At 46.6% G+C, this 11,416-nt stretch overlaps 1 protein-coding gene across 1 annotated transcript; it reads right to left on the minus strand.

Moving 5' to 3' along the window:
• Positions 1 to 264: 264 nt before the first annotated feature.
• On the minus strand, positions 265 to 9,120 carry C1QTNF6 (C1q and TNF related 6). The gene is made up of 3 exons (XM_081211073.1): positions 8,727 to 9,120; positions 5,375 to 5,624; positions 265 to 4,037 (listed from the first exon to the last, which is right to left on the minus strand). Exons 2-3 carry the CDS (start codon positions 5,616 to 5,618, stop codon positions 3,490 to 3,492), a joined length of 792 nt encoding a protein of 263 aa, XP_081067199.1. The 5' UTR covers positions 5,619 to 5,624; positions 8,727 to 9,120; the 3' UTR covers positions 265 to 3,489.
• Between the last annotated feature and the right edge of the window lie 2,296 nt (positions 9,121 to 11,416).

The raw sequence follows: 11,416 nt of genomic DNA on the forward strand, positions 1-11,416 counted from the left end.
CTGTGTAGGAAGCAGATACTCTACCTCTGAGCTACAGTTTCCCCCCAGTTCCAGTCCTCCAGCCATACCTCTATACCGGGTCTCCCCTCTTTTTAGAAATGCCTCTCTTTTGCAAAGAAACAAAACGTTCAATTCTTAAGCAGCTAAAATCTTGACAGATCCTGCAGAGCAGAAGTAGAAAGGATGTAACGTGGCTCTTGCACAACACAGTGTCCTAGCTGCTTCACAGAGAAACAGGGTGGGAACGAAAGGAGAAAAACCATCTCAAAGTGCAATAAAGAAGTTTTAATATTTAGGAAAATATATACACACACAAGAAATCTGGTTGGGTGATTTGGGTTCTCTATAAAGCACCATAAATTCCACAGTCCACTATGTCTGCAATATATCTCTCATTAAGCACCAATTATTCTCCAGGATCCTGGTTTAGCACCAAAGGAGCTTCTTTAAAAGTCAGAAGCCTTTTTTTTGCACCAAAAAGCAAGCAGGAAACACCGACACACCACACACTTTGCCTTATTGACTTTAAATGCAGAACTTCTCAGTAGGAACATTTGAGAGCTCTGCTGACATTGGAATGGAGGCAGAGGCTCGAGGAATTCAGAGCTCAGGTCTGGAAGCGATTCAGTGCTAGAAATTCCTGCTGTTCCCTAGAGAGACACAGGGACGCCACGCGTTGCAAATATACAACAGCTGGTTTCTCCATTTATGCCTTGCAGAGAGGAGGAATTTGGTTCCTTGTCCAATCAGCCCCGGACTTCCCCATCTGAAGAAAGCCCCCTTTCCCGACTCTTTCTCATAACCTTGCTCTGCAGGGCTCTCCATGGGGGTCAAAGCAAAAATGTCTGCCCCCATATAGCCCTTTGCCCCCTGAGAGACCCGTCAACTTGGAAGGAGAGCTCTGCTTTCCTATGTGCTGTCTCTGCACACTTGGCCACATGGCAGTGGGAGTGGCAGCGAGTACACTTGGTGGGGCATGTGCAGATTCACAGCTTGTGCATAAAAAGTCGCAGCTAAACATTGTGCACAGCCATATGCCAACTACATAGCCCTCTAGAAACTTCAGAGTGCTTTACTCAAAGTACCTCTGCAATTAGGGCTGGGCAATATATCAATATATTGTCCAAAACTGGATTGAAACCAATATTTTGATATCGGTTTCATAATTTTTAACCTGGCTGTGAATCATGATGTATCACGAATCATGATGTGTTTGTGTGTGCTATGTGAAATTTACAATGTAGGAAAAACTGTGAAGCCAGCCAATGCCTCTACATAGCTCCAACTTTATTTCAGACATCATGTTAACTGGTGATATATCATGATGCTGAAAACCAGATATTGCCCAGCCCTATCTGCAATCCTGGCAAAATCCCTGTAAGGCTGATCAGCAACATCATCCCTATATAACAGGAGGAGCAGGGTTCTGGATGAGTGAAAATAGCTTGCCAGCGGGTGGAAAAGGGTTGTTGCTTTTGCTACCTTCTAAACTGGCTGCAGCTTGCTGGATATGCATAAGACAAGGAACCGTGGGGGGGGGGGCTAACCACCTACCGTGCCCACATAGTAGTACAAGGTGAATAGAGAAATCATCTGCTACTCCTTCTGATGAAGAACATTAAAGCTGCCTTCTCTCGAGTCAGACTGTTAGTCTATCTAGTCCAAGACTGGCTAGTCCAGGACAGCAGCTTCCCAAGTATTCAGACAAGGTGTCTCCAGCTCTGCTACTTAAGATACTTTTAGGTAGACATGGGGAACTGAACCTGGGGCTTTCTACTACTGAGCTATGATCTCTTTCCTATGATGGACAGCTACTCATTCTCTGCTCTATCCCGGACTGCTTCCTGATGAATTGCCTGCAGGAATAGGAGCTAGTCAGTGCTGTGCCACTGCCTGCCATATGACTTTCATTTTTTTTAAAGCAACGCAGGATTAATGTGCTATATATTATTAATAGTGAATTCATTATCTTTGTTTGGATCATGGTGTATAGCAAAGAGCAGCCTCAATACTCAAAAAAGTGATAGCTACAGAGAGCCGGGGGGGGGGGGGACCCAAGGTTTGCACAGGTACGCATTTTTTAAAGCAAAAAATCCTAAGGACTGGGCATGCTCAGTGGGCACAGAATACTAACTAACTGATGGAAGGGGGTGGGGAATGGAAAAGCAGGAAATAAGGGCATGGAATGGAGTATCTTCAAAGTGGGTATGGCTGACTAGTTGGAATCTTGAACAAAAGCACTCTACAGTGTAGTAAAGGCAATGGCGCTTTAAAGCACACATGACTGTGCACATGAGCATCACTGCAACCTGGAAATGGCCGGAAAAGGGGGTGGGGATATAATGGGGTGGAGTAGGCTCTGTCAATGTGGGGGGGGGTGTCATGAAAACAACCCCTATGCAAAATGATCATTGCCTGTACATAGGTGCAGGTCTCACTTACGAGAACCAGAAAAAATGTTCCCTCTAGAAGCCTTCTTTCCTTTGATGTTTGCCCCAGCCTGAGCTGACCTATTACTTCAACACTTAAGGCATCATCAAAGTTAAACCAGTCTAGACCCATGTTCCCCATGTGTGCAAATGTCCCTGCATGGCAATGGCAAACAGAAGTTTACACAAAGGTAGTTGCACTATTCCTTTCTTTACACTTCCCTGTATCTTTTGCACACCTATTTTAAACCATGACTGTTCAGCTGACAAGCTCTAAAATCACAGGCTACGATCCAGTTCACAGTCGTGTAAGCCCCATTGATCTCATACACAATTTGTGGGCTGGATTCTGACCTTTGTGTGCGCAGCCTACTGAAGAGATCTAAATTTCAGCCTACAGGGCTACAAAACCTGTTCAGAGACGAGCATGGCATGCACACAATGGGGGGGGGGGATTCAGAGTCAAGCTATGGCAATTGCTCCATCAGAGAAAACATTTCTGCTTGCCAGGCAGAATTGCCTCCCCTTTCTGCATGAGCTACATTGGGGGTTCTCCTGACCCTCCCAACCAGATTTTGGAGAAGAGGGAGGAAGGTCCCATTGCACCAGGGGAACTCATTGTGCAAAAATAGTGGCTGCCGGGGTGTGTTTAGCTTGGAATTTATATGAAGATGTCACTCACTTGAGACTGCTCAATTCAGCTGTGTCCTTCATGTACAACAAGAGCACTTAGGGCATTCCAGTAAGGAAGCACCACTTTCCAAGTCCATGCACCAATATTCCCATAAGGGAAATGTCTGGGGTAGCAGGTTTGAAGATTTCAGATAAGCTAGAAAGCCCAGCTCTAACCTCACGATCTTGTCTGAAAACAAGCATGCTAATGAACTGGTCAGCAAAACATTCACCTTCTTCCATCTTAATTCTCTAGTGAAATGGTCTTCTTGAATGGCCCCGCATTCTTCGGATGCTTCCAGTCCTTCTGTGTATGATTTGCAGCAGCTTACAGGCAGTGTTACAGTAATGCTTAGGAGGGCAGCGGAGGTGCTTGAGAGGCAAGCAGCTACTCAAGGCTGGGCTTGATCAGGTAGCCGCTGAAGGTGATGTAGATGTCCACGTTGTCACTGTAGATGGCATTGTCACGCTCTCGCTTGTAGAGGCGCACCCAGACCTCATCGTTCTCCCGCAGCTCCAGCATCAGGCTTTGGCTCTGCATGATGCTGCGGTCGCTGGGCTGGGCATAGAGGATGACCTCCTCCTGGTCGTTCCGCATGACGTGCATGTAGGTCTCCTTGAAGTTCCAGGTGTGGACGTTCAGGCTGAAGAAGTACAGGCCAGCCACGTAGCAGTAGAACTTGCCCTTGAACATGTCAAAGTGGCTGTAGAGGTTCACGAAGACCGTGTCGAAGATCAAGGCCTGGTAGCCTTCGCTGCTGTGGAGCGCCTTCTTGCGGCCGACCGAGAAGGCTGCGTACTGGTGCTTGCAAGGATCTCCGGGGGCACCCATCTGCCCCTTGCTGCCCTTTGGGCCCGGGGCTCCCCGTTCACCCGGCGGCCCCTCTTTGCCCCATTTCCCAGGAATCCCAGGTTCTCCTTGATCTCCTTTATCTCCTGGGGGGGGGGGGGAGAGAAAGAGAAAGCAAAGGCTTAGGGCACCCATGGTTTGGTGGGTGGGCTTGGAACCATCCCTTACAATGTGTTTCCATGCATTTTGCAGCATCCTTGGCAGTCGTCGTGATAAAAGGACGACACAGCTGCCAGCGAAGGAGGTGGGCTGTGGGGAAAGATCTGTGACGGAAGGCGGGGCAAAAGCAGCAGCTATGTCCCACATGCAAGGACAGCTGGAGAAGGAGAGTCTTTGGAAGCCCTCAGAGATAGGAGGCTGCAGCCAAGTAAAACATATGCTACCACTAGGCAGACTTTCCTCAGTTAGTTGCAGGCTGGCAACCTCTGTCTGCTTTGCATTTGGCCTGAAGAGGATAACTTTTGGTCTTGGGCCTGAACTGATTTCAGGCTTTTTCTAACCAAATGGAGCCATTCCTTGGACTTTTATGGTTCCGCTACAGACAGATGAACAACTTACCCAGCATTGAGAAATGTTACTTATGGGCAACTTTAGTTACAAATAAGCTTGTACTGGGGTTAGACACACACACACACACACACACACACACACAGTCACATTGTACATATTCAGGGGAATGTGAATTGAGTGGTTAATATGTGTAACGACTGACCGTTGTGCACATTCATCGGCTCTCATGGAGAATGTTCACATAGGGTCAGATTCATTTGAGTTGCTGCACTTAGGAAAGCCAGGGCAGTGAATCCCACTAGCTCCCCCCACCAACATTTCCTCCCTCCCCAGTTCTGCTTTGGATGGTCAGGAGATGCACACCCTGAAGACTGTGGAGGAGATTGTTTTATCTGGCAATCTGAAAAGCTTGGGCTGATGGAACATGGCCTTAGTGTGACATTGAATTCTGCCCATAATCCTTTCATGAAGAGGAAATTGCGCACTTTTCATGGTCAATATGCCTAATTGCCAATAGACGTTGGGAAATGTGCATATCTTGATTGGATTTTGTACATTCTCTGGCCAGCATGCATAATCCCCAACAAGCCGCATTGTGCACATTTTCCTCTTCATGGAAGGATTATGTGCTCTCCATGAGGCCTGGTAAATGTGCACAATGGCCAGTTGCTTTGCACATTAAACACTCAAATTACATTTCTATATATGTTATATATATGTTATATATTTCTATATATGTATACACAAGCTTATATATAGTAACAACACTTCACATGGAAGTTTACAAAGTAACAAGCAAAATTCAAGTACATCCCCATGCCCATTGGGAAGCTTAAAATATGATTTTAGGCACTGAGGTGAAGCTGGGAGGAAAGAATGAAGGGAGAGGAGGAGTAGCTGAATATGCACTTACCCTTCAGAATGGTAATGTTGATATATGGACGCACCTCTGGAATAATATAAGGCAAGGAGTGGGGACTGTTTCTGCCAGGACTGGCCTCAGAGGAGCCACGTGCATCCAGGGAATCACAGCAACGTTTGCAACTGCTCGAGGTGATGGTGGCTTCTTGGGGGCCAGATGCATCAGCGGGAGCCCCAAATACAAATAGTGGGAGTACAAGGAAGACCAAAGGTACTTGCATTTGGATGGTTTCCATAGTGACCTGGCAGAGAAGAGAAGGAAACACAAAGGCAACTGAAATCGAGAGGATGTGAAAGGGCAGGGCGTTTCTGGGCCTTGATTCTCTGTGACTAAAAACACCTCAGAAGCAAGGAGAAGGTGGGGCAAGCAGAAAGAAAGCAAGAAAGATAGAATCCTCTTCAGAGAGGTGCTATATCAGTCCTTTCAGGTCTCAAAAACATGGCTGACTGCCGCTAGTCATGAGGGAAAATTCTTGATATTTTGGGAGGTTTGAGGAGATGGTTTGGACAAACTCTTACAGCAGTGGGCTGGTCCACTGTCCCTCAGACCTTGTGGGAGGCTGGACTATATTTTGAAAAAAGAAATGATGCAAGAGCACCATGAGCCCCCGTGGCTGCTTACCTGTGTCTTGTGAGTGGCAGGGGCTGGCAGCGGTGGTGGGACAATGAGCGGCGCAAGAAAGGGCTCCGGAGAGGGCCTGCTTAAAATGGCGGCTGTTCAAGTGCTGCTGCTGCTGGCACCGACAAAGCCCAGCTCCCTTCCTTCTCTAGGCAGGGCAGGGAGAAGCTAGGAGGAGGGAGGGAGGAGGTACTGGTGCCACCGCTGCCACCGCCGCCGCTGCCCTGTGAGGGAGAGGGAGGGAGAGGGAGAGGGAAAGAACGTGCATGCTGGCGATCCACGCAGCGGTTCCCAGACTGTCCACAGGCCAGATCCAGAAGGCAATTGGGCCTGATCTGGCCCACGGGCCTTAGTTTGCCTACCCATGTCTTACAGTGTAAGGATGGTATTCAACTAAGTTTTTACTCAGAGTAGACTAATTTAAAAGTCTGTTAATTTCAGTCTACTCTAAGTAAAGACTTAGTTGAGTACCACCCCACCACTGTAAGAGTTTATACAACCCAACCTCTCAACCCCTCTTAAAATACCAAATATGTTATTCTCTTATGATTATAGGCTGTCAGTCATGTTTTTGAAACCTGAAAGCACTGATATAGCACCTCTGTGAAGACGATTCTCTCTCTCTTCTTTCTAGGTATTTCCTGTTTCCACAGATGGTAAATTACTTTACAGCAAGTGACATGGTTGTTCCTTCTGCACTCAGACATGATGAATAGCTCCTGTGGGCCATAATCTTCTGCATACTTCCTCAATGGACCTTTCTTTTGAGTAGACCTGCACAGGATTGCTCCATTGGTTGTACAGAACATGTGGCAGAGGTGATACATCTCCAGGAGTTTCAAAGAAGCAACTTGAAAACCAGTAATTCCTTCACTGGCCAACGGAAACCTTGATAAGGGCAAGAGGCTACGTATGGGCCAAACAGGATGTGATGTGGAAGATCTGTGATTGGATTTCGCAGAGTCCTTTATCTTCAGTTAAAAGCACCCATGGGAGTGGGATTTGGATCGGGGTTGCAGCAATGGAGGAGGAGGAGATTAACTTTCCCTCCTGTGAAGTCTCTCTGATTTACAGCTGCCATCAGGCATTGTTATTAACCACAGGGACCTGTGTTGTTCCTGTATCTCCCTTTAGCTTTTTTGCTTGTTTGCATCTTTATTTAAGATGGGGAAATGGTGTGGATTGTGGGCGTGAAGGGTAATCCCTCTTCGCCACCCTGCAATCCAGATTCCCCCTCCTCCAGCAGTTGCTTTTAACTAAACAAGAAGACATAAAGAGATCTTTTCAACAGATCTTCCACATTATATTTAGTCTTGTTCCTATAATTTATCATGTTACCTTTAGAAAGGTACCATAAGCGGGAAAACAGTAATACGTGCTAATGTACACCTTCCTTATTTAACAACTTCCTTAAGTTACCCCTTTACACCACCATTCTTAAGCCCCCTGCCATGATTACAGACACCACAGTAATTACAAGGGGATATTTCCCTCCAGGATGACTTAACTGAGATAAGTGTTATTTATAGTGATCTTGAAAGATCCATCCCATTCAGGGAGCATTTTGGATGAACACAGCTCATCCGGTCGGGAAGGCAGAGTTTAGATTGTTAACTGATCTTTCTTCCTTGCCAGAAAGTTTCCTGTTCTAAAAATGAACTCTCAGTAGTATTAGAAATATTAAAAGTCTGGAGTGTATGTGTGTGTTTAAATCTTATGAACATAGTAGCATAGGAAGCTGACTTATACTAAGTCAGTTCCATCTGTCAATCTAGCTCAGTTCTGTCTACACGGACTGGCAGCTGCTCTCCAGGGTTTCCGGCAGGGGACATTCCCAGGTCTACCTGGAAATGCTTGAGAGGATTGAACCTGGGACCTTCTGCATGCAACAAAGGTGCTCTCTCCCGGAGATGCTGTACCAATGAACCCTTCCCCCTATCAGTTTTTAGGTGGGACAGTTTGTCTGCAGTGCCCACCCTAACCGAACATCTGAGAGGATGCTTTAATTTCAGTCTGCACATGTGTGCAATTGAGAACTCCAGATAATAGCCTGCCTCAGTTTTGTGATCTGCAAAATGGGAAGGAAAGCTGGAGCAAAACAAACAAACAAACAAACAAACAAACAAACAAACAAAAACCCAGAACAAAAAACAAACACCCTCATTCAAAGGGAAGTTTTGTTGCTTGACAGGGCATTTGCACTTCTTTTTTTTAATACTATTTCTGCTAGGGATGGGGAAGGAGAGAGCTCCGTTTCCGCTCTAGCAAACCGTGCCTGTGAAGACCTACCTCGCGTGCGTTTCGGAAAAAGCTGAGGAGAAGAAGAAGAAGAAGAAGAAGAAGAAGAAGAAGAAGAAGAAGAAGAAGAAGAAGAAGAAGAAGAAGAAGAAGAAGAAGGTGGTGTTCTTTTGACCCTCCACCCCTTTGGAAGTTTGCAGCGCGGCTGTGGAAGCAGGAATATGCAAGCCTTGCAGAAGAGGCGGAGGGGCTGGCACGGCTGGAGCGCGAGGGGAAGGCAAAAGCTGCTGCTGCCGAGGCATGTGCGTTTGATTAGGGGCGTCCGGGCTGGAGTTTTGCAAGCTAAGCAGATAAACACGCGCGCGCGCGCGCAAAGGTAACACGGAGGAGGGAACGGGGGGCTGCAAAGGGGCGGAAGGCCAAGGAGTTCTTCTCTGCCTGGATCCATCCCCCGGGACACCTAGCCCGTGACCACCAGCAGGCTCACCCTGGAAGAGTGGCGCGTCGCCGCTGCCGCCGCCTTCTTTCAAAATCCCTGAAAGTTTCCGCTCCTCTGCCTTGCCGGTCAGTCCCCTCTGCACACTGGATCCCCTCTGCTAGCCAAGCCAGCCTGGAGTCCCATGTCTTTAATAGCTTGTTGTTGGCAGAGGAAACTCAAACCGCCGCCACAGCCCGCCTGCGAGGCTCCCGTCCCGTCCCCTTTCTCCCCTCCGCGTTTGGGCTCTACGGCTCCAGCGGGTGTTAGGTTTCTGCCGCGTTAACTCTTTCCTCTGCAAAAAAAGAGCAGTTCCTGCCTCCTTTCTGGCTCTGTGCCTGCTCATCCCGGCCCCTTTGCTGGGCCCGGTGAGAGCCAGAGAAAGGGTGGAGGGAGGCATGTCTACTTGGGAGTAAGCGCAGGCGGGCTGGGCCCCCTGCCCAGGGAAGGGAGTGAAGGGGTTGCAGCCTGTCCTCTGTTGAACAACAGAAATGGATGGTGACCTTCGTGCCAGAACCGAGGTGAATTCAGTGGCTGTGAAATCTTAGCATCACCGGCCCAAAAGGAGATGTCTCACAACACTCACAACACAGCCTGTCCTCACAAAAGATTTGCACAACACTTTCTGCTGCTAATTGTTAGATATAGATGTGGCTTTAGAAACAGCTCATCACAGTGGGGAAGGTGAACTAGGTGGCCAGTGTGGCAGCTCATATTCCTGTCCAGATTCTACAATAGTGTTGTGGGTTTGGCAGTTAGCTTAGCTGGTGTGTTGTTGATAATACCAGGGTCACGGGTTCAATCCTCATATGGGCATTGCAGGGAGTTGGACTAAATGGCCCTTTGGGTCCCTTCTAATACTACAGTTTTATGGTTCTAGGGTTTGGTCTGGATGATATCTGTGGGTACCATCTAGGCCTGTGACCCAATGTATGTAAGGTTAGGATCCATAAGAGGAAGCCTGCTGAACCAGACAAACCAGCTCCTTTGTTAAGATCATGGCCTTAGCCACTCAGCTAAGTACCCATCAGCATCTTCTGGATTAAGCTCTGTTACCATAGTGACAAATGAGTGGGCCTTTCCCCACCTCACTTGGCTAGATGCCTCTTCATCCTGAGCAAAGTGGACCAGTGGTCTGACTCAATAAAAGACAGCTTCTAACCTGTGCAGACGAGGGTGACCAAGATTATCACGGGGTCTGGAAACCAAGCCTTATGAGGAACCGTTGAAGGAGCTGGGTATGTTTAGCCTGGGAAAGAGGAGACTGAGAGGAGATATGATAGTCATCTTCAAATATCTCAAGGGCTGTCATGTGGAGGATGGGGCAAGTTTGTTTTCTTCTGCTTCAGAAGATAGGACCCAAACCAATGGATTCAAGTTACCAGAAAGAAGATTCCAACTAAACCTCAGGAAGAACTTTCTGACAATACGAGCTGTTTAGCAATGGAATGGTCTCCTTTTGGGAGTTGCTGGACTCTCCTTCCTTTGTGGTTTTAAAGCAGAGGTTGGGTGGCCATCTGTCAGGGATGCTTCAGTAGAGATTCCTGCATTGCAGGGCATTGGACTAGATGGCCCTTGGAGGACCTTCTGACTCTATAATTTTATGATTCCTCCAGGAATTTCCCTCATGTCTTTTAAAAGCCATCTAGATTTGTGGCCAACGCCACATCTTGTAGCAGTGAATTCCATAGTTCAACTACACACTATGTTTTGACTGCTCTTATCTTCTACCTTCAGGTAGGTAGCCGTGTTGGTCTGATGCAGTAGAAATATATATATGCGTGCTCTGGTCCATGGGGTCACGAAGAGTCGGACACAACTAAACAACAACAACATATATATATATCCAGTAGCACCTTAGAGACCAACTAAGTTTGTTCTTGGTATGAACTTTCATGTGCATACTACTAAGGTCTACTGGACCATTATCTTCTACCATTCAGCTTCATTGTATTAACCCAGGTCCTGGTGTTGTGAGGGAGGAAACAAAGGTTGTGTGACTTGTTTCTTTCATAACATATCCTGTTGGAGATCAAGATTGGGCACCTTTTAATGTTGGATGTGTACAGTTAAAGTAATCTGGGGTGCAAGCTGGTAATAGTTCTCACAGTTTTGCTATCATATTTGGTAGACTGGCTGGGCTAATTCAAAATAAGCATCGGGAAAGGCTAGGCAATATGTTTGTCATTGCTCAAGTATTAATGGCTCAAAATGGAAGGAAACAAGAATTTCCACCAGTAGAGGACTGGAAATAAAATATATGGCATAGGCTAGAGTGATGTTGTATAAGATAATGTATTATATTAAAAAATGTGGGAATCATGTGTGACAATAAAAGACTCTCTGGATTGTTGGCAGAATTTATTCAGTGCTGAAATCAAACAACAAATTACAACAATGTTGGGAAAGAAGTCTTGGAAATGATTTAAGTTACTATGACAATAAGCCAATCTATTAGTAACAGCAGTAGTATTGAAATAGCCAACAGATAATGAACTTAAATAAAAATGTGTGTATGTGTATGCATATATTCAGCTGATATTTTCAAAAAGATAATACTCTCTTTTTCAAGAAAAAATGAAAATAATTTCTATCAACACTGCAGTCCCACTGAAAACTGCACAAACGGCAGAAGCAGAAGGCATTCATTGGGGGAGGTCTGTAGCTCAGTGGTGCAGCATCTATGTATAGAGAAGGTCTCA

This window comes from Podarcis bocagei (assembly GCF_964188305.1).
Source record: "Podarcis bocagei genome assembly, chromosome: 10".
NCBI classification, from domain to species: Eukaryota; Metazoa; Chordata; class Lepidosauria; order Squamata; family Lacertidae; genus Podarcis; species Podarcis bocagei.

Excerpts from the sequence above, each read along its gene's own strand:
- C1QTNF6 (XM_081211073.1), bottom strand. The coding sequence starts at position 5,618 with ATGGAAACCATCCAAATGCAAGTACCTTTGGTCTTCCTTGTACTCCCA. Across the intron at positions 4,038-5,374 it reads CAACATTACCATTCTGAAGG|GAGATAAAGGAGATCAAGGA; the intron begins GTAAGTGCATAT and ends CCCCCCCCCCAG.